At 52.3% G+C, this 22,213-nt stretch overlaps 8 protein-coding genes across 8 annotated transcripts; 4 read left to right on the top strand and 4 right to left on the bottom strand.

The window, feature by feature from the left end:
* Nucleotides 1–508: 508 nt before the first annotated feature.
* On the top strand, nt 509–1,252 carry AKAW2_50756A (methyltransferase family protein; the record flags this gene model as incomplete). The annotated part of the gene is made up of 1 exon (XM_041690609.1): nt 509–1,252. One exon carries the CDS (start codon nt 509–511, stop codon nt 1,250–1,252), a length of 744 nt encoding a protein of 247 aa, XP_041544177.1.
* A 284-nt stretch (nt 1,253–1,536) lies between these two features.
* On the top strand, nt 1,537–2,303 carry AKAW2_50755A (uncharacterized protein; the record flags this gene model as incomplete). The annotated part of the gene is made up of 2 exons (XM_041690608.1): nt 1,537–1,816; nt 1,909–2,303. 2 exons carry the CDS (start codon nt 1,537–1,539, stop codon nt 2,301–2,303), a joined length of 675 nt encoding a protein of 224 aa, XP_041544176.1.
* Nucleotides 2,304–3,559: 1,256 nt separating this feature from the next.
* Nucleotides 3,560–5,554, bottom strand: AKAW2_50754S (uncharacterized protein; the record flags this gene model as incomplete). Its single annotated transcript, XM_041690607.1, has 4 exons — nt 3,560–4,491; nt 4,552–4,888; nt 4,953–5,223; nt 5,295–5,554. The coding sequence occupies 4 exons, from the start codon at nt 5,552–5,554 to the stop codon at nt 3,560–3,562; spliced, it is 1,800 nt and encodes a 599-aa protein (XP_041544175.1).
* Nucleotides 5,555–6,825: 1,271 nt separating this feature from the next.
* sidH (enoyl-CoA hydratase/isomerase family protein) lies at nt 6,826–7,715 on the bottom strand (the record flags this gene model as incomplete). The annotated part of the gene is made up of 2 exons (XM_041690606.1): nt 6,826–7,415; nt 7,487–7,715. 2 exons carry the CDS (start codon nt 7,713–7,715, stop codon nt 6,826–6,828), a joined length of 819 nt encoding a protein of 272 aa, XP_041544174.1.
* A 376-nt stretch (nt 7,716–8,091) lies between these two features.
* Nucleotides 8,092–9,495, top strand: AKAW2_50752A (GNAT family N-acetyltransferase; the record flags this gene model as incomplete). The annotated part of the gene is made up of 2 exons (XM_041690605.1): nt 8,092–9,060; nt 9,124–9,495. The coding sequence occupies 2 exons, from the start codon at nt 8,092–8,094 to the stop codon at nt 9,493–9,495; spliced, it is 1,341 nt and encodes a 446-aa protein (XP_041544173.1).
* Nucleotides 9,496–10,086: 591 nt separating this feature from the next.
* On the bottom strand, nt 10,087–11,526 carry AKAW2_50751S (uncharacterized protein; the record flags this gene model as incomplete). The annotated part of the gene is made up of 3 exons (XM_041690604.1): nt 10,087–10,297; nt 10,366–11,405; nt 11,473–11,526. The coding sequence occupies 3 exons, from the start codon at nt 11,524–11,526 to the stop codon at nt 10,087–10,089; spliced, it is 1,305 nt and encodes a 434-aa protein (XP_041544172.1).
* A 2,253-nt stretch (nt 11,527–13,779) lies between these two features.
* On the top strand, nt 13,780–20,030 carry sidD (nonribosomal peptide synthase SidD; the record flags this gene model as incomplete). Its single annotated transcript, XM_041690603.1, has 2 exons — nt 13,780–14,172; nt 14,244–20,030. The coding sequence occupies 2 exons, from the start codon at nt 13,780–13,782 to the stop codon at nt 20,028–20,030; spliced, it is 6,180 nt and encodes a 2,059-aa protein (XP_041544171.1).
* Nucleotides 20,031–20,420: 390 nt separating this feature from the next.
* Nucleotides 20,421–21,800, bottom strand: AKAW2_50749S (uncharacterized protein; the record flags this gene model as incomplete). The annotated part of the gene is made up of 1 exon (XM_041690602.1): nt 20,421–21,800. One exon carries the CDS (start codon nt 21,798–21,800, stop codon nt 20,421–20,423), a length of 1,380 nt encoding a protein of 459 aa, XP_041544170.1.
* Nucleotides 21,801–22,213: the final 413 nt, after the last annotated feature.

The raw sequence follows: 22,213 nt of genomic DNA, 5'->3' as shown, positions 1-22,213 counted from the left end.
AGCCTTGGGGGTATTGTGTAATGGTAGTTATTACGGTAGGAGTCAACAGACTCAAGTAGGGCTTTGGGGCGTATTTGCGATTGAAATTGTAGTGGTCGTATATCGTTTATCGCATCTTCTTCGAAGGAAATTTACGGCTGGTGATCCAGACCGTTGGCGCAGTCAGGTGACAGACACCCTTCAACTGTCATTCATATGGAATTCTCACGTGATGTGTTCTGGCAAGCATATCGTCCAGCCATCAATACTAAGAATTCCTGGAACAGTCGTTATCAATATAGGGACTTTTTTTTATTCTTGCTTTCTCTATTGAGTCTGAGGCCATGTGCGATGTGACAGTCAGAAATAAACATGTTAGTATTAACAAACCGTCAACGGTGCACATGATCCATATGGAAACAACATAGACGCCTCAGGCAGAAGGTGGAGCCTTGATCAACCAGCCAAACAAGTACAACATCCACTGCATTCTCGACCTCCTTGCCTATCCAGCAGCTCCAAGTCCAAAATGCCCTCCTTCTCATCGATTTCACTGTCTGCTTCTCTCTTAACCGCAGGATACCTCGCCTTCCGCGGCCTCACACCCCCAAACCTTCCTTCCAGCTCCAAAGGTAATGGGCCGCCAGACCGCGTTCGTCTGATTGCCGGCCCGATCAACACCGTCACACTACATCTCAATACGGCCTGCATCATCTACCACGCTCTTCTTGCGCTGTTCTATATAGATAGCAGTAACAGCAATGCTAAGGAGCCGATCTATTCTGGCGATGGAGTGTACCTCCAAGCAATCTGTCCCCACCGGACCAGCCTCGCACCGCATCTCTTCACTTGGACTATCACATCCACACTCTGCCTCGTTTCCATCATCGTGGGCGCTTTGCTTCGGCTCTCTGCATTCAGGTTCCTAGGTCGAAACTTTACCTTCCAGCTGGCGCAACCAAATACCCTGATAACTGGGGGTTTGTACCGATTGGTACAGCATCCCAGTTACACAGGGCTGTGGTTCCTCGCAGCAGGATACCTGGGATTGGTGATGCGGTGGGACGGTGCAGTAGCCTGTGCTATGGATGATGCGGTGCTTGAGCGACTATCCGGATGGGGAGGATGGGTAGTGGGTGTGATAGTAACAGGGTTGATCTATGCAACGGTGATGCGCGTGCGAGACGAGGAGGGGATGTTGCGGGACCAGTTCGGGCGGGATTGGGAGGAATGGCATATGAGGACGGCACGATTCATCCCATATTTAATATAGTAGATACTGTTTGATAGATAGATAGATATATATATATATATATATATATATATATATATCTGTATTGAAGTCAAAAGATGTGAATACTATATAATTCCATGGCCCTAATGCTATAACCAGCCACCGGAACAACTCCGATTCTCCGACTCCGCATCTCCGCCAGTCCCGTTGATCTCACCTCTTCATCCTCCGGCTCAAGCTCAGCTCTCCTCTTCCCTTCTCTACCTTCATCCCACTCACCCCCTCTCCCCAACAACCATTCAATTGCAGCTCCCAACTACACCATGGGTATCCTCAAACGTGTCGCCAAGATAACCACCATTGGCGCTGGCGTCGGCACAGCGTTCTTCTTCGCAGCCGTCCGTCACAACACCTTCGTGCCGATGCCCACAAGCGACCCTCTCTTCCAGCACCCTCTGTACCAGAAACTCAATCCCAACAACAACCCCACAACCCATGACCTCTGTGTGCGTCGCGTACCACTCAAGGACATTAAGCCCGCCTTGCTGGAAAAGCCAGGCCGACTGACCGAGGCGTTTTGCGCCGGAGTGTGGAGTGGATTCGGTGCGTCACATACACCCACCCAGTCCACTATAAAAACACAATAAACTGGACAAACTATCTAACTCTCTGCTCGAATGAATTCAAACAAACAGGATACGCCTATCAACGCCGCTACCTCTCCAAGAAATACGAAGGCCCCGAAACCGCTTCTCACCTCTGGACGCGCGCGGACCTACGCGCCGCGACATACGACGTGGGCACGCTGATCACAGATCACTTCGAGGTGGTAGAAAAGACGCCGGAGCGGATTGTCGTGCGGTGCGGAGATTCGCCCCGCAAGAAGGACGTGCGGGAATCGGATGGACTGTTTGAAATTTCGACGGAGGTCAAGCCCCAAGAGGGAGTTGCGGAGTTCCGGCTCAAGAGTCTGTTCTTCCAAGGCAAGGGGAAGGCGGAGAGCGAGCCAATGCCCTCGCATGTGGTTTGGTTGCATCAGCAGTATACGAAATTGTGGTTGGAAACGGCGTTGGGAAATATTTGGCGGTGAATTCGCTCTTGAGGGATGGAGATATCTGTAGTGTGTGGGATGGGCATCTAATAGATCAGGTTGCCGCATATATTAATTCGATGGAGACTCGCACCACTAGCTATCCACTTACCTGTCACGCTGAGACTACTACGGCCTCAGCTATTCAAGTAGTGTATACCGGAAGAAGGACCTAAATTACTATGCAGCGACATCAATACTTGGAGCAAGGGTCACAGGAGCCACCTGACAGTTCCAACCAAACCTGAACTTGATCGATATACTTTGTCACGAGATTAAGCACCAAGTCTAGGAGGCACCACCGCTATGAAATATACATTGACCAAGGACATTACCCTTGATAAGTATACGTACGAACTAATGCAACCCCGCCTTCCGTTCCCCAAAGATATGGTACCAACGCCAAAGTAAAGAGAAGCAAGGGGGAAAATAAGGGGAGAGTATAACCTGGCAAGACTGAAAGCCCATTACTGCGGACGTCACCGAGCAGACTAGCATGCCTTAATGAAGAACATGTTCCATTGTTCAGAGGTAATTACTAGAAGCAGATCGCGAACCATAGAATTGTTTGCGGCAATATATATATATTGAACGGATTTGGTGTTCTTCTCTTCTTCACGGTAGGCTGGTAGTCTACATGTAACGGTACGATGAGACCGTGTTTACCTCCAAATTTCTCAGAAGGATATTGGCTGATATGGTATCCTGGTGGGAGGTCAAATATGTAATAGAAGATGGGGTGTAATTTTTGTTTTGTAGTTGAGCCTAATATATGATCCAGAGGCTACGGTAGCGGATAGCATCTTGTCCCATTGCTAGAGATGATAGGATGTCTTCTGTTTCGAATGGTTGTTGAGACCACGAAGGGTTGCTTGTTCTTACAGGATCTTTCTATTCTGTCACCTACACAGATCTACGCCAAAAAAGAATGGTATAATATAAGGTTATTAATTAGTGGAGTATAACTTTTATGCTAATCCAATGCAATGTAGCGGGGATATAATTAAGCAGATGTCCATGCACCAGCAGGCACACAGGGGGTATGTATGAAAAGGGGGGAATATGGGTATGATATGGGCGAGTAAAGAAACGACGAAAGTGGGCGGTGGATGCACCAACCCCCACATATACACCGTTTTCTTAATCAAAAAGAAAAAAGACAAGGTAGTAAGGGTGCATTCAGGATGAGAGGTTCTATTCAAACCGATGTATGTATGTATGTAATATGGTAATGTACACGCAAACCATCGACAAGTCTAGAAGACCATACCCGAGACCTGTTTGACCTTGGCAACATTAATGTTCTTGATCATAACGATCCAGATAAAGGACAGAGCCATGAGACCCGTTCCAACCGCCAACATGCGCGTCTGGGCATATCCATAGGCATGCTGGATAGCAGTGCGGGTAACACTACCAGTCGGGTAACTCAGCTGAGTTTCCAGGTCCTCGTAGATGTTCTCGAGGTTGGACATGGCTGATTCAGGTAGGTAGCGGATAAGCGCCTTCTCGAAGGTGTTATCCCAGATAGCACCGGAGATGGTGGCACCGATAGCGTCACCGATAGTACCGACGACGTTGAGGAGGGCCAGGGCGGCAGCGACGTGCTGGTGGTCGACGGCGGCCAGGATAGCGAGCTGCTCGATAATGATGAAGATACTGCCTCCGATGGAGATGAAGATCTGGCACATGACGAGGTAGCCGACGGATTGGTTGGGACGACGGAAGTAGATCATGAGACCCTGAGCGAAGATGTACAAGGGCACGGAAATGTAGAGGAGCCACTTGAAGCGGCCGGTCTTGCTGATCAACCAACCGACGAGGAGGAGCAGGACACCGGACACGACGTCGAACGTGTCACTGACGTAACCGGCTTCGGCAACGCTCAGGTCGTTGACAACTTGCAGGAAAGAGGTGAAGTAGTTGTCCCAGCAGTAGTATGAGAGCTGGTAGGTGGCGTCGAGGAGACAGGCACCAATAACGGTACGGTTGAAGAGGAAGCCGAACTTGAAAAGAGGCACGGGCGCAAGGAGCCATTCGTACAGGCAGAAGAGAACCAGCATCACGACACCGACGACGATCATGGCGATAATGTAGCCCGAAGCCCAGCCGTCGGGGGCGTAGGAGGAGATATCGAAGGGAAGGAAGAAGACACAGAGACCGGCGGAGAAGAGAAGGACACCAACAACTGGAAGGGGTTAGTTAGGTTGAGACGAGATTCTGGAGGTATAGGGGGATAATTGCGTACTGTCAAACTCGATGAAGTAGAACCAGACAAGCTGGTACCAGGTGCGGGCGTCGCGGTTGACGGCGACCAAACCCTGCTGCTGCGCGCGCTTTAGGTTGTGCTTCAGGATGAAGTACAACGGGGCAGCGACGACAGGGAAAATGATGGCGAACATGCCAAAGCCCCAGCGCCAGCTAAGGTGGAAGTCATCCGAAGCCTTGGGACCAGCAAAGGCCGTGATGATGTAAGGGGAAGAGGTGAAGGCGTAGGCCAGACCTCGATTCTTCAGCTTGGAGGCATCAGCAGTGATGACATCCACGCAGTAGGTCATGCCACCGAAGCCAATGGTGTAGAATACCTGGTAAATGGACTGATTAGCACGAGTAAAATTTTCACTCGATTAGCCGTCAAGGCAATCTTACATAGGCAGCACAGAAGGTGGGAAGATTGTGGCAGGTGGCCATCAAAATCAGTCCCAGCGTAGCAAAGACAGCCATGGTCGCGAAACCTTCAGCACGGCCAGTCACGTCCATGATTTTCGCCAGAGGGATGTACACGGCGGCCGACATGCAGTCGGCAACGACATAGATGACGTTCAGGAGGGAGTGGGACTCCCAGGAACTGGTGACATAGGGGAGCAGGTTGGAAAGAATAGAGGACTGAAAAGCATTCACAAAGTATAAGAGCCAGATGCTAATCGAGGAAAATCAAATAAAGTTAGCAAGAATACAATGGAAGAACAGATACCAAGAGAGACCACATACTTGGCAAAAACGGCGATCAGGGACCATTTGGACCAAGACTTGGTGATAGCCTCGACGTCGTTAACACCAATCTGGAGGTGCGCTGAAGAGGCATCCTCGGAAACAGTTTCCTCAGAGTCTTCAGGACCACGGACTGCTTCATCAGCAATGGGATCATGCTTGGTCTCCTCGACGGTGTTCATGGTAACATTGTTGCCGGATTCTTCGGTAATAGAAGGGCTACGGCCAAAGGCCTCACGAAACTTTTCGAGCACGGCCATAGTGATAGACCGACCTATCGAGAAGGCAGAAGAGATGATCGAGCGGGTAAAGCCAAGGAGGACAAGACAAGGACAAGAAACTTGGGATTTCTTGGCCCTTATACCCAGGCGAACCCAGCTAGCTACGAGTGGCGGAGGACTAGTGTTGACAGGCCCACGCACAGATTGATAACCCCGAAGTCGGCTGCGGCGGCCGCAGCGGCCGCATCTGAAATCCTGAATCGAAGGGTGGCTAGGTTCGAGCGCAACTGGAGACCACTGGATCCCTGGAGACGAGCCAATCTAATCAGATGATGGCGCTGTCCTGCGCATTCCCCTATCTGATCGAACCAATGGCGGTCGTAGGCTGGTAATGATGCCCTACAAGGTCTACGTAACTATTCTAGCACAGGTGCAGAGATTGTTAGCGCCAACAGTTAGTCTGGCGATGGTGTGTAGTCTAAGTAGCTGATTCGCAGCGTGTGCTTGTCCAGAAGACACGATGTGAGGCACGATAAAAATCCGTGATCTCCACCGGGAGATGAGGAGTGGGCACGGTATGACTGGCATGTTTTCCTGCGATCCACTCAAGGCACCAGTAATCTCTGCGTCTTTTTACCTGATCGATAGCCCCAAGGTCTCTAGACTAGACAGTAGACAGAGTCAAGGAGTGGGAGGCACCCACATCCGGGTCGAGCTGAGTCGTCTGATGATGCTGGATCGGGTCAACCTCCCAATTCGGTGCCCACTCGCGGTATGGATACTAAAAGAATACTTGTATGAACCGTACGATACTGCTTACTGTATGGTCACAGCGGTCACCGGGAAAATGTTAACTAACGGACCCACTCTCATCACACAATCCAATTTCCCCTGGCGGCCACCGGAAAAACGAGCCTGGGACGAAATACGGCTAGTCTGTGACTAAATCTAATCTGATCCATGATAAGATGCGAATGCCATCAACACCCGCTGTTGAGGGGTTTTCATTTTTCTCGCAAGTCCCGTGGGTACTAAACTAGGCGATGGGGTACATTAAACTATCATTCCATGGTTCTTGTCTCCAAGTAGGTCGAAGGAAGGTCTTCACGAGTAATTCGAGGCCAGGACACGGCTGGAAAATTCTGCAGCATGAGTGGCTCCATCGGGTTCTTCCGCCGAATAATGAGCGAGCTACAAAGTACAACGCCAGATGATCCGGACGCCCTTTGCCGAACAGGCACACAACGCCGGCTGGCTATCTGATTGCGGAGTAATCCGCAGACCGTACGTGAAAACCCCCCTCTTCTGTCTCACAACTTGGAGTTGATCCATTGTGGCGACCGTTTCTCTACAAACGCTCGAATACCTTCGGCAAAATTAGCTCCCTCCACCAGGCGCGGGTACGAGTGTTCCGCCAGCGTCGACACCGCATCCTCCACGCTACCGGCCTCCCAGCTCAACCGGATACCCTCGCGGCCAACAATGAGCGCATCCGGACTGTTGTTGCACATGACGCCGGCGATCTGAAGAGCTGCCTGTGCAACATCGTCACCAATATCAACCAACCGAGTCACTAGCCCCCAATCGTAGAGTGTCCTTGCGTCCACGCTGCGGCCAGTCAAGGCCAGGTCCATCGTGCGCTGCAACCCCAATGTCCGGGTCAGGCGTGGCAGGCAGCCAGCCACAGGCACAATTCCTCGCTTAACTTCCGGCAACGCAAAGATGGCAGACACCGAGGCGATTACGATGTCGCAATTTGCTACCATTTCAAACCCGCCCCCCATGCAAATACCATTGACCGCTGCGATGATGGGTTTCTTGCCGCTTCGTCGGGGCAGGCCTGCTAGTCCGGGCGGGGACATGTCGTTGACCACTCCAGCTTCGTTCATAGCATTCCACTCTACCCGATTTAATAAGTAAGCAATCATGTCAGAGTATAGAGGTATGTGAGAGCACAGGAAATAAATATACCTTGTAAATCCGCGCCAGTGCAAAAGGCTCTCCCTGTACCAGTAATAATACCCACCCACAAGCTCTCATCCTGGTCGAACAGCTCCCAGACTTTTTGGATCTCCCGACTTGTACCCAGATCAAGAGAATTGAGCTTTTGGGGGCGATTTAAGGTCACCTGGACCACACGCTCGTGGGGAATGGAGACATGGAAATTTGGATGCTGTATGGAATGCGATCGGAGTGACATGGTCGAGGGTGCGAATGATTGATAGGCTTATCTGATCGCGGGACAGCCGGACCAGCTCGCGCTACTTTTATACTTTTGTAAAGGACTATGCTGGGGTCCAGAAGGCGGCATAATATGCGATATCGGTGGGCCCCAAGACCGTGCCAAAGGGGGGTCGAGAGCAACCAAGGACGGGCCATTGGCGGACACCCACCTGAGACACCTTCCAAGCTCGTTATCTGTCTTCCTCGGTTGTTCTGTCTAAATTGCCCCGGCTTTCTATATAACCGTTTGCCTCGGTCGCAGCGCTCCAGTTTCATTTCCTCCTTTCTTCTTAAATCTCCCCGTGTCTCTCTTCTCTACATTGTCTTCGTTAGACATTTCACAGCGAGCGAGGATGAGTTCCAATACTACTGCCAGCTCCCAGTACCCACTGGTGAAGCTTCCTCATCCCTTTCTGACCGCATACCGCGTGCGCACTGTTGCCGAAGCCGAAACGTCACCAGCCAAACTCAGCTTGAGTTTTCATGATCAGCCCCCAGCCGGCCGATCCCCCCCTCAGCCTCTACACCTCGACTCTCTTTCGTGGCTTGAATTAGCACCCCCTTCCCCGAATACTTGCCCTCCCCCTTCAAACAACACAGCCTGGGCCCGAGCCCGTCGCGCACCTAAAACCACATTCCAATGGACTGACACCACACCGACATTGGGGCAGATTTGGAACGTTGTCCATGCTATATACCTTGCCCATCCCACCCATGAATACTTCAGCCTGGCCCTGTCCGGCGCAGGCCAGGATGTCCTTCGCACTGAGCTCCTCGCGACTGGACTGGGAATTGAGCATCCTAAGGCCACACGGCCTGATGATCGCGCAGTCCAGCCTTCTACCGACCTATTGATCCTCCGCAGTTCTTTCTGGCAAGGCGCTGCGTCGCCAATGGGCCCGCGTCCCATCTGGGTGGTGGGTGACGGCACCGATGGCTCTCTGCGAGAGCCTTTATCGCAATACCCACCCATGCCGGAGAACTATCACTTCACGCAGAAGTTTCCCGAGGAGCCTATTTATGCCAGACACCCCATCCGGCGGCCCAAGCCAGCTCCTGGCTCGATTGCCTACAGTCGCTATATCCCTGAATTGGATGAGCACTTCTCCCTGGAAGTTGTAAATTGGCAGGATCCAAGCCATTTGCAGCTCTTCAATACCTGGCAAAATGATCCCCGTGTGGCAAAGGGATGGAATGAGACAGGTACACTGGATGAACACCGCGAGTACCTCCGGAAGTTGCATTTTGATCCGCATGTACTTTGCTTGTTTGGGCGCTTCAATGAGACAAGGTTCTCGTACTACGAGCTCTATTGGTCTAAGGTATGCTATTGTCCCTTGATTGCCTCATGGTCGTGTTTTTGACAGCTGCTAACACTGGGATAGGAGGACCATTATGGTGCGCATTATGACGCCCATGACTACGATCGCGGAAGGCATTCGTTGGTGGGCGATGCGTCCTTCCGTGGCGCGAAGCGGGTCAACGCGTGGTATTCGAGTTGCATTCACTACTGCTTCCTGGATGAGCCAAGGACGGTGAACGTGGTGGGTGAGCCACGCGCAACAGGGGCAACGATTCTGTCGTATGAGAATGCGCAGGGTCTGACGATCGGCAAGTACGTCGACCTGGGCCACAAACGGTCAGTTCATTCCATCTGCAGCCGCGAGAAGTGGTTCCAGCTGTGCCCGATATTCTGGGATGGGCGTGAGCGACCGTTGGAATCGGCCGACCGTGCGGCGTGGAATGCCAAGCTGTAAACTGCTTGGTCTGCATCAACGAGAAATGAAAATACGTACTGGCTGGACATGTCCCGGAGACTAGTCCTCCAGTGGAAGCGAGGCCCCACCGCTGCACTATCTAACCCTAGATAGCAATCTTTCAATACCATACTGTACATTATTCATTTGCTCTGGTCTCCACTTCCGTACCGGTCACTTTTCCGCCGTATCCGGCCGCATCGCTATCGACCACACCACCCCGGAGGAAATATTGGAGTCACCCTGCAAGTTGGCCAACATCCCACAATACCATAATAGCACTGCTCGAGAGACCTTAGATAGATGTATGGACTACACGGCAACCAGTCGTCTGACTGACTGAAGGGGCACTTGTGGGTTGTGTGGGTGTTCGTGTGCAAACCTAGCTATATATTTTAGAGCCGACGAGGGCATTGACCGTACGGTCTTCAACAGAGGAACTGAACATTCCAAATATAGTGTCTGCGCGAGTATCTGGATTTAGTTGTAACTTGATATCTCTATTACTAGCTACCATCATATATACATCAACGTAGACATCCGATGTGGATACAGGCTTCCTGCGCATAACCCACTCAAACCATCACCAGCTTAATTGCCCCCGTAGTGCGGATAGACATAAGGTGAGGCAAGCAACAGAACTGTTGCCACCAGGCCATATTTCACCCAGTCCCGTCTAGGCCGCAGGCCGGTCGAGTCCTGCGTAGGATATCTATACCCAGTCTCAAGCTGATTGGCAGCATTCCATGTCTCGTGGATCTGCTGTTTCTCCGACAAAGCACAAGATTCACCGGACGTACCACTTCAGAAGGTCAGAAAATCCCAACACACATCATCGTACACGAAGAAAGAAGAAAAAAGGTGTATTACTCGTTAACCACTGTCTTCAAATGTCCCATGACCTTTTCCACAAGGAATCGTCTTGGCTCTGCCTGATCATCGTTACTGAGGGCATGCGACGCGTTCGGAATGACGGCAGTGTGCTCATCATCCCAGATCTCTTCACCCTCTGCACATCCAGCGTTTGTGATCCCCCGCCACTTCCTCAACAATGCCTCCTTATCCACCCAGTCAGGAACACTCTGATCCTTACCCGAGTATAGCACCATCAACTTCGCCTTCTCTGCCAACAAGCCGCCGCTCTTTACCTTCCCGAAGGTCTTCTGCAACTGCTCCGGCCCCAAGTCCGAACTGAACATGTCGTCCTCCCCAGGATTACCCGGAGCATCTGGACTCACTAAACTCAACAGCCGCCTCGCCGACAACGGTGTGTTAGCCGGATAGGCGAAGCTAGTCAATTCAATCGGCAGAATCACATCAAACTCTCCACCCTCCCTGATTCTCTTCTCCTCTGCCTCCTTTGCCATGTTCACCAGCTTCTCATAGACCGCTTTACACTCCGCGGAAGATCTGCCTCCAAACCCATTCTCCAACACCCACAATATCGCCTCGCGATCCGACACAGGTGCTTGCATGATAGCTCCGTCCAGCGGCAACCGTTCCACATGCTCCAAGTACTTATCAAAGGGCGGTTTGGTGGTATGGGGGTTCGGCCGCGTTAAGTAATGCATGACGCATTGGCTGCCAGTGGAGTGTCCCATCAATACGATCTTGCTGCTAGCTGCAGAGGCAGAACCGTATTTATCCGCTTTGTAGTCTTTGATGTAGCGGATACATTGGGCAATTTCGTCGGTATCGCGGTCCAGATGGCCCAGGCCCCAGGATTGGTAGGAGGATGTGAGGTTCAGGGTGAAGAGGGACCAGGGGGTGGAGTGGAGGGCACGGGCTAGGTCGGCCATGTAGGATGTTGTGGCGAGGCCATCGCCGAGGCCACCGACGAAGAGCAGGGTGTGAGGTTGGGAGAGGGAGGGGGTAGTGGTAGTATATTCGAAGGTTACGAGTGTTTCTGTCTATTATCGAGGGAATATTGTGTTAGTTAGGTCGGCTGGGAGTCGGAGGGGTTAGGATTGGACATACGAAGTGGTGGAGGATTCCCGGAAGGCCGCCCTTGGGCCAGAATTTGGAGTACATGTTTGCTTGTTGTGAAGTAAGCGTATGGGTTTATTGATGATGTGTTAGATGAAGTTGCCTTGTGTTAAAATCAAGTAGAATAATGTGTGTAGAGTAGTAGGTGTGCGTAAAAGGTTGAGCCAAAATTCCAGAAACAATCACTGCAGCTAGGCTTGGCTTATGTACTTTGTAATCTTTTATCTTCACGGCAGTTGACAGTGTGGCTATCACCGGAACCAAGTACTCCCGGGAATGGACTCCTCGGCTGTTTCAAGAATTTTGGGATGTTGAGGGTGCTGGTGGGGTTCATCAGATAATGAGTGAGACAATTTTCTAAGGATGTATGGTAAGCGGGTGACAGTCGGACACTGAAAGGGTATTTCTAAATACGCAGTATTTCGAAGGCGGTAATGGATGGTGTGTGGATACCTAGGCAGACCCTAATGCGCTTGTCGTATTCTTGATCCACCGGCGGATAAAAGAAATCATCCGAGAGAAAGCGAGATGTCTCCGGCGGTTGTAGCCGTCGGTATATGCAAGATGCGGTGATGCCTTAGTTGTTGCGATGCCAACCTGCATACTGGAAGCGACATAGACGGAGGCCCGTAACTACACCAGCTATTCCTGAGCTTTACAGTGATCTCTCTATATCTCAATAGGTATTTTGTTTATTGTTCTTCTTCGGTCAAGGTTCTATAATGATACAATAGAGGCCAATATACAAATATTGGGGAGTCGCTGGACACCGTCTGCAAGCTATAGCTGCCTGGTTATCCTACATTAGCTGAAACTTTCCTACATGCGACACCAACCCAAGTCAGTATCTGAATCCGAGTAAATGCCACGTGCGAGGCGAGTGGACTCTGATTGTGGACTCGAGATTCCTCAGAGCCGAAATCTCCTACTTTGAGGTCTCCTACTCCAAACTCCATACTCCGTAAATCAACAGATTATCAGATTAGATCAGTTACTCGGCGATAACGCTCGTTCGGGCTAGGCAGCGCGATTATCATACGACTCGGACAATGGTGGCATCTTTAGATACCAAAAGAATAGTCTCAGACGTTGCTACCCAGTATAGCTTGAACAAAGACAAAAGTAACAAAAATGGGGGAAAAGAACAAAAAAAGGAAAAAGAAAAAAAAAAGAAATATGGTGCGCAGCGCACTGTGCAGAACCCAGTTGCCACCCCCCTGCATTAAGCTGCGCTGTAGCTTGATCAGAATATCCCATTGAACGAGAGTATCTGCATCTCCCATGGCTCGGAGAATTAATTCGTATGAGGGATTAATCTCGACAATCCTACCTCCTCACCCAAACTAACCTGTTTCGGATACCTTAACCAGCTAGATTCCTGGTGGTCTGTGGAGCTGCAGCTATCTGATCTGATTAGTTTTATCAATCACCAACCCCACTTGTCACATACTAGCGCTGTTACTAGTGTTATCGACACTTACTAGCTCAGATACATTTCTTACATACACCACAAACGACCTGTTATCCATCACCCCCACTTAACGACAAATATCCTGATAACTGGACCCACGGGTCGCTCATTTCCGACAGACCTATGTAACAGTAACACAGTAACTAGGCTAGTCAAGAAGACAATAAACAATTAACCAATTCTATGACTCATATTAATTCCATCGCTGCAAATTACGTAGTATAACCCTTACCCTAAGTTCCAGTCCTCGCAAAAGACCGGATCCTACCAAGCAACTTAGATCAGATAACTTTTTCCCAGTTACACTTCTCACGCCTACGGGCTAAATCATGTCATGCCGTGTCTCACTAATTCTCGGCTAGACACTTGGCATACGTGGTCTGTGCAAAATTCTTTTGCCCGGTAACTTTCACAAGCCGGCTTGTCTGTCCGTTGGTGCCCGTTTGATCTCGTGTTCCAGTGCTGCAAACTGCAGTATACCCGCAGCCGTGGTGGATTCCACCGCCGATCTCGGTAGTATCATAATAAATGATGATAATCTTAGGACTGGGGGGGTTGTAAAACTTCACGGGATGTTCGGAAGAGGGTCAGTAGTAATCTGATCCGTTTGTGATTTCTGGGACCTCGGATCAGATAATAATAATATACATGGTGTCCACCTTCCGTGCGTTGGGCACTTATTGAACTTGACCCTGGGTGAAATAATTGCATTGAGATTGAAGACATTCAGTGGTTCCTAACTACTTGCCCCTCTTTTTCCCCTCCTCCCTCTTCTCGCCTCTCATTCTCCTCCCACGCAGCTGGACTGGATTTTACTGAATTGCCGAATGGGCAACACACACACTACAAGTCCGCGGGGACAAGAAGATTCTCACAATATGGCAGGCGTACATACACTAGAGGCCGCCGGCCTGGGTGCCGATACTACCCCCTCAGGAATGAAGGAAGAGCTTCTCCTTGTTTCGTGGCTCATTGTGCTCTTGCGTACGAGAGAAGATGGCCAGGCATCTTTTGAATGGGCCTACAAGGGCGATGAGGCCAGTCCAGTCAACCGCTGTCTGTCGACAGAGGTAATGGCCGACTTGCGAAGCAGTGTGGGGCAGACTGCTGCTGCAATTGCTCGCAAGCGCACTACTACCCCCGAGACAGTTCCATCGACGTCACTTGCAGTGCTCCTCAGCACCAGCGCGCTGTCTCAGACCACTGAGGAGCCGAACGAGGTAAGCCGCGACCGCAACTCATATCGCCGTACCAACTATAAGAGAACCAGGCTAATGAGATAAACGCACAGGGCATCATCCACCTGGAAGCGCGCTATAATGCCAATAATCTCGAAATCAAGCCTGTTTGGCACTCCGAAGTGATTCTCCCCTATACCCTTACCCGCCACATCAACAGCCTCATCGACACGGTGCAACTGGTCCTCTCGAACCCCGATGCCACTATTGAAGAGTGCCTCCGTCCGACCGCCAGCGACATCTCTGACATTTGGTCATGGAACCACAAACTCCCTCCAGCATACGACTTCGGCATGCACGAAGTGATCTCGGAACAAGCCCGCAAAACTCCCGACAAGGTCGCAATTGACTCCTGGGATGGCAGTCTCACCTACGGCGTGATCGAGCGGTATTCGACGTATGTCGCCATGAAGATCCAAGAAATGGGCGCGCAACCGGAAGACTTCATCCCGGTGTGTTTCGAGAAGTCGCGGTGGACTATTGTTGCCGTGTTGGCTGTCATGAAGGCTGGGTGCACGTTTGCGATGATGGACCCTACTCTCCCACTGGCTCGGCTACAAAATATGGCGAAGCAAGTGAATGCACGAACAATGATCTGCTCGTCCATGCAGCAGGACCTGTCGAGAGAGATCATTCAGGATGGAGGGTTGTTTGTTGTGGAGGAGGGTGCGTTCCCGAATGTTCCCCCGCTGGAAGACACCCCAGCTTTACCCAAGGTTCCCTCAACCACCATTATGTACTTGATTTTCACTTCGGGAAGCACGGGAACCCCCAAGGGCGTCAAGGTCTCCCACGGTAGCTACACGAGTAGTGCGTTCCCACGCGCCAAGGCTGTCGGATATGATGAGAATTCAAGGGTCCTTGATTTCGCATCGTACGCGTTCGATGTCAGTATTGACAGCATGCTTCTGACGCTGGGTAACAACGGCTGCCTTTGCATTCCGTCCGACGAGGACCGACTGAACGATATTAACGGCGTTATTCGCAACATGCGTGTCAACTATGCGGGTATTACCCCGTCCGTGGCCCGCATTTTAGAACCGGATGTCATTGCGTCGCTCAGCGGGCTGGGATTGGGAGGTGAGGCTGCGTCAGCCCGTGATGTGACAGTTTGGGGTCAGGAGACGAGGATCATTATTGGATACGGGCCGTGTGAGTGCACGATTGGATGCACGGTGAATAGCAGCGCAGCCACCGGGAGGGACTATATCTCCATTGGAACTGGCAATGGTGCGGCTATCTGGATTGTGAACCCTAATGACCATGATGAGCTGATGCCGGTCGGCGCGGTGGGTGAACTGCTGGTCGAAGGTCCAATTGTCGGCCAGGGCTACCTGAATGATCCCGAGAAGACGGCGGCGGCGTTTATTGAGGACCCGAAGTGGCTGGTGGCCGGCCATCAGGGCTACGCTGGACGTCACGGAAGGATGTACAAGACTGGAGATCTCGGAATGTATGATCCCGATGGATCTGGAGGTATCGTTTTTGCGGGACGAAAGGATACCCAGGTTAAGCTGCGCGGACAGCGTGTCGAACTGGGAGAGATCGAAAGTCAGCTCAAGGCCAGACTGCCGTCGGAAGCCACAGTCATTGCGGAGGTGATTGTGCCTCAGGGATCCGGCGGCCAGGCGACCCTGGTAGCCTTTGTTGCCTCTCAGGCCAGTAAGGGCATCGACAGCACAGAAGTCACCTCGGTAGAGCTTCCGGAGGAGCTGAGCAAGACACTGTCTCAGGCCGATGCGGAGGTAAAGAAGGTATTGCCCCGGTACATGGTGCCTACAGCATACATTCCCGTCAGTCATGTTCCGGTCTTGATCTCCGGCAAGACGGACCGTCGACGACTGCGTCAGTTTGGCACCACTGTGGACCTGCGCGAGCTGGATCAGGGTGCGGCGAGCACCGCCCATCGAGAGCTCACTGAGCTGGAGCAGCGTCTGCGACAGGCCTGGAGTCAGACCTTGAAGGTTGACGCCGAGACCATCCGGCCAGACGACAACTTCTTTGCCCTGGGTGGTGACTCTTTGGCTGCGATGAGACTAGCATCAGTTTGTCGGGCGCAAGGCCTAGATCTGTCAGTCGCCAACACGTTTGGCCATCCTACTCTGTCTGCTATGGCCAGTAAGGTCCTTATCTGCGATGTCGAGACCCAGACCGAGATTCCGCCGTTCTCGTTGATCTCGCAACCCGCCGAAAGCGCCTGTGAGGAGGCTGCCCAAGTATACGGGTTCGACAAAGCAGCCATCGAGGATATTTATCCCTGTACCCCAACGCAGGAGTCTCTGTTCACCTTCTCGCTCAAGTCAGTCAAGGCGTACGTTGCACAGAGATTGGCCTGCATTCCAGCCGACGTGGATCTCGACGCCTGGAAGCACGCCTGGGAGGAGGTCGTCTCAGCCATTCCAATCCTGCGCACCCGTCTGGCTCAGCTCCAGGAACCCGGCCTGCAGCAGGTCGTCCTCAAGGATGGAATCACTTGGAAGCACTCGACTGATCTAGCCCGGTACCTCGAGGAAGATCGTGATGAGAAGATGAACCTCGGAGAGAATCTTGCTCGCTATGCTATCATCGATCACCCCGCTGATGGCAAGCGATACATGGTCTGGACTGTCCACCATGTTCTTTATGATGGCTGGTCTGAACCCATCGTACTGAAGAAGGTCAGCGAGGTTCTGCAGCGCCAGCAGCCCAAGGTGGAGGCCCAGATGCGGGACTTCGTCAAATATGTGCGTGACACCGACGAAGCCGCTATGGAGGAGTTCTGGCGTCGCGAACTGAAAGGCGCTGTCGGACCTCAGTTCCCGCGTCTGCCTTCGCGAGACTACCTGCCCATCCCAGATGGTATGATCGAACGGCACATCAACCTGGAGACGAATTCTGGGTCTCCTTTCACCATGGCTACCCTTATCCGGGCTGCTTGGGCACTCGTGGCGTCTCAGTACACCGGCAACGATGACGTTGTCTTTGGCGAGACGCTCACTGGTCGAGACATTCCGCTGGCGGGTGTTGAGAGCATTGTCGGTCCCTTGATTGCCACAGTTCCGGTGCGGATCCATATCAACCGCGCTGGCACCGTTGAATCGTACCTCCAGGCCGTGCAGCAAGGTATATTGTCTCGAACCCCGTACCAGCACATGGGTATGCAGAATATTCGTAAGGTCAGCCATGATGCCCAGCATGCCTGTGAAGCACCCACCGGATTAGTTGTGCAGCCGGAGCCCGAATACGCGGGCAGCGAGCTTGGCTTCGAGGTTGGGGACGTGGTGCGCGAAGCCCTTCATTTCAACCCCTACCCGCTCATGCTGGGCTGTGGTATCAAGAAGGGTGGCTTCCGCATCTGCGCCAGCTTTGACAGCAGTCTCGTTGAAATTTCGCAGATGGAGCGCATCCTTGCGCAGATCGAAGTTGCTTGCTCGCAGCTGAGCCAAGGTCTCACCCGGAGGATTGACGAGATCTCCTGTCTCCCAGAGGCTGAATTGAATCAGATCTGGCACTGGAACCAAACACCCCCGCTGTCCTTGAACGAGTCTTCGAAGAGACTTCGCGCCGAAGAGGGCATCAAGGAAGGGTCTAAGTACCCTCCTGCTGTGGTCCCTTGGGTTTGTGATGCACGCAATCCATCCCTCCTCTCACCCATTGGCTGCGTTGGCGAGCTCTGGCTGGAAGGAGCTATTCTTGCTGGCGAGACGGTAGACTCCCCTGCATGGCTTGTGTCGGGTAGTTCTGGGTACTCTGGTCGGACTGGACGGGTGCAGGCTACCGGAGACCTGGTCCAGTGGCGCGAGGATAGTAGCCTGGTGTTTGTAGGTCGTAAGGAGAATGTGGTGTCGGTAAAGGGACACGCCGTTAATGTTGCGGAGGTTGAAGCCCAATTCACCAAAAACCTTCCTTCTACTGTTCGTGCCGCTGCGGCCGTGTCCCAGCCATCGTCTGAGCTGGAGCCCGAGTTGGTCGTCTTCATCGAGCAGCCAACTTCCATCCAAGATGGTCTGGAGCTACTGCCTACCCAACAGGAAATCCGCTGCGATGCGGACTCCCAAAGCTTTGAGGCAACTGTCTGTGCCTCGATCTCCGTGAGCCTGGCCGTGGCATTGAAGAAGCTCGACAAGTTTATCCACGACTCACTCCCATCCTACATGGCGCCCTTTGCCTACATTGTGGTGGACCGGGTGCCCAACCATAACGTCCTCAACCAACTCGCCTCCAGCATTCCGCGCGACATGCTCGTTCAACTGAGGGATGCCTTTAAGCAGGCATTGGCCAAGGCCGCCGCGCAGACCAACCTGACACCTTCCGAGGCCATCCTCCGGTCCGCGTGGGCCGCCATCCTCAAGCTCAGCCCCGAACAAATCGACGTTGATGACAACTTCTTCCGCCTAGGCGGTGACTCCGTTCTTGCTATGAAGCTTGTATCCAGCCTGCGTGCCCAAGGACACGGTCTGACCGTGGCCGATATCTTCCAACGCATGCGTCTCGGGGATGCTGCTAAGGCGCTGCGGGTGAATGTTGTATCAAAGGAAGAGAAGGTCCAGCCTTACCATCCGTTCTCGACTATTGGCCAGAAAGACAACCTGGAGTCCTTCTTGTCCGAGGTGATCCGTCCCAAGCTGACGAACCCTGAGTGGTCTATTCGCGACGTCCTCCCAGTCACCGACATCCAAGCCCTCGATGTCCGCGGCACTGTTCAGGCACCGCGCACTTCCATCCAATACACCATGTTGTACTTCGACCAGGACATCAACCGCGAGCAATTGCACCGGGCCTGCCACGAGCTCGTCAAGGCGCACGACATCCTGCGCACCGTCTTCGTCGGGCACGGTTCCAGCTTCCTCCAAGTTGTTCTCGATGATATCACAGCCCCCATGGCGATTCACCAGACCACATCCACTCTGGAAGACGAAGTCAACTCGCTCTGTAAGACACACTCCGAGACCGCCTTCCAGCTCGGCTCCTCTTTCACCCAATTCCTTCACATCGAACACACCCCGACCCAGCAATCCTGCCTCATCCTCGGTCTCTCGCACGCCCAATACGACGGCGTCTCTCTACCCTTGCTCCTCCGCGACCTCGAAACCCTCTACACATCCGGCCAAATCCCCACCCCAACTCCCTTCTCCTCCTACATCTCACACACCCTCTCGCCGACTCCTCAGACCAAAGCCCTCACCTACTGGAAGAACCTCCTCCAAGGATCTACCCCCTCCGTTCTTCCAACTCAACAACAACAAGGCTCAAAATCCATTTTCCACACCGCTCCCATCCCCCTTCCCTTCCCCTTCAACCTCGAAGGAATCACAACCGCCACCCTCCTCACCTCCTCCTGGGCACTCCTCCTCGCCCGCCGTCTCCAAACTCAAGACATCACCTTCGCGACCGTCACCTCGGGCCGAACCCTCTCTTCCCTCCCCAGCCCAGATTCTATCGTCGGCTCCTGCTACCAGCTTACGCCCACCCGAGTCCAAATCCAACCCAGCTGGCAGGCAATGGACTTCCTGCGCGCCGTGCAGTCGCAGGCTGCGGAATCTGCTGAGTATGATTTCCTGGGTCTAGACAAGATTGGCAATGCTCTGAACTGGGACAAGAGTGTTGGGTCTGTGGTTCATCACCAGGACTGGGATGATTTCGATGAGATGCCATTTGCGGGAGGCAAGTGCAAGGTTGATATCTTGAATCCGGATGGTGATGCGGCCGATCCGATGAAGGTTGTTTCGTTTGTTAAGGAAGGTGTCATGCATGTTGGTGTTGTAGGTTGGGAGGGAGAGGAGACTGTTGTGGATGAGGTTTTGAATGAGTTGGTTGGTGTTGTTGGGGAATTGGTTGGTGGTGGTGAGGTGAGGGTTTGATTGTCTGAATTTTTTCTTATTTGCGTATGTTTGAATGTTGCATATATATATCATTTGAATAGAGTTTTTGAGTCTTTAGCAAAGTAGCTACGATAATACAATGGCTTTATTATTTTTATTACTTTTCTAGTCTGGGAGATGGAGCCGGGGAGTAAGTGGTCACGTAGGTATATGATGCCGCCACTTACGAAATCGGTTGTGTACATTATGCTCAATGGTAGCGTTCAGCCTCGTTGGCGAACTGTCTCTCGAGTTCTACTGAAACTACATACATCCCATACAAAGAGCCAGGCCTCTAAGGAACTATTCGACTGTGTCCTAAGCCATGTCAGAAGACCCGTCGTAACAGGGCATATAGTCCCACAATCAAACCAGGCTTTTGCAATAGGATCAGTCGACGTCCACCTTCCACAGCGCTGACGCATCAAACATCGTCTCCTCCATCCAACATCCCAACTCTTCCAGACCCAATACCTCTCTCAAGTACCGTCTTGCCAGCTCTCTCTGTCCGTTCGCCCGGCCCAGGTAAAACACTGCATCTTCCGCCGGGTTCGCATGTGCGGCCCGAATCTGCTGCGGCAAATGCTCCATCAAAATCAACAGCCAGCGCCCAAATGCGTTATTCAAGCTCACAGCCCATTCTGTAATCTCCGAATCATCGGCCGGAACAGACTCCGCACTAGCGCGCACGAGAAGCTGGAAGAACGTCGTGTCATGCCGGGCGAACCGGACAGCCGTGCGAAAATGTTCTGCGGGGAGGACGTATGGAACAGCAGTAGTTGGATTGAGGGACTGGTTCTCGCTGCGGAAGTGGTATTCATCGATCTTGAGGAGGGTGGATAAAGCGGCTGTGTTGTTTTCGATGAGGGCATTGTGGATGCCGATTTGCAGGGATTCATGGGACACAGAGACAGTCGGTTTGACGAGGTCGGCGCGGTTCAAACCGCTGGCTATGCGGAGGAGTTCGAGGTAGGTGACGTGATCATGGCTAGAGAGGTCTTCAACGAGTTTATCGGGGATAAGAAGAACGCCTAGGACGGGGTAGGTTGTTGATTGGTTGGTTTCATGGTGGGTGATTGTTACTGAGACTAGGGGTGCTACAGTAAGGGTGTAGTGATTGGCACCGTTGCTGTCGGTTCCTTCGAAGACGCGAGTGTCTTCTTTCTGAGCGAGGAATCGGGTCAATGATTCTTGATCATATGGGGCCATGCTGATTCCTGCACCGAACCAGTGTCGTTGAATGGTGAGGTTCATAAGGTCCGGTAGCTGCGCCAGAAGCCGCTGTATTGTGCACCATTTGCAGCGAAGGATGGTGTCCTGGAGGTGTCTCCGCTCCGCATGGCTGAGAGGGTGGTAATCGACAGGTCGGAGAATCCTGGATATTGCGGCCTCTGGGGCCTGACTTCTAACTCCTGTAGTAGCAGACGAGTCATCCCAAAACGCCAACAGGATCAACGCTCTGTATATGCGCTCACTCGAAACGGTTGCGCCTAGGGCTGAGGAACAGCGAGCAAAGTTCACATTGAGAGAGTATAGGAAGATCTTTTCAATCAACTCGACGGGGAGGGATTCCAGGATCGATTGCCGGGGTTTGGTGGGTTTGACGACGAGTAGACGAGCTCGTTTGTGGCTTCGCGCCTGAGATGATTCGAGCTTGGTCTGGTGAGATATCATGGGTCGCCCACCCTTGGGTCCACTGGGTTTTGGTTTGGGGGCTCCATCATCAGGGTATTTTCTCCTGCGACCGCGAACCCGTATGGGCGTGAGCATACCCGGCTAAGTATTTTCAGCTGCACTGCTTGGTGTGCTTCATCCATCCATATCTAGTGACTTGCTTAAGCATGGAAGAGAGCTTGGAAAGTCGAGGCATCGGAAATTGTTCTGGAACAGAGGCCCCGGTCCTACTTTGATCCGATAATTCCCCTCCCGAGTAAGATAAATACTCCGTGCAGGTACCGGCTTATGGCTTCAAGCTACAATTGGGCATGACCCATGGATGGCAACTCAGGGAACACTGGCCTGCGTTGAAAGGAACCAGAGAGGTCTTGGGGAAGAAGAGAGTATATTCTGAACGTGATCACATGGCTTCACCGCCAAGATTTACTGTACAGTTTTGAGAGAAAGCTAGTAGATACATCGCTAGTGAAGGTTACGGGGGGTGACAGATAGCTCGAGACGTGTGC

Source organism: Aspergillus luchuensis, chromosome 5, assembly GCF_016861625.1.
Source record: "Aspergillus luchuensis IFO 4308 DNA, chromosome 5, nearly complete sequence".
Classification (NCBI taxonomy): Eukaryota; Fungi; Ascomycota; class Eurotiomycetes; order Eurotiales; family Aspergillaceae; genus Aspergillus; species Aspergillus luchuensis.
This window is presented reverse-complemented; position numbering and strand designations above follow the sequence as displayed.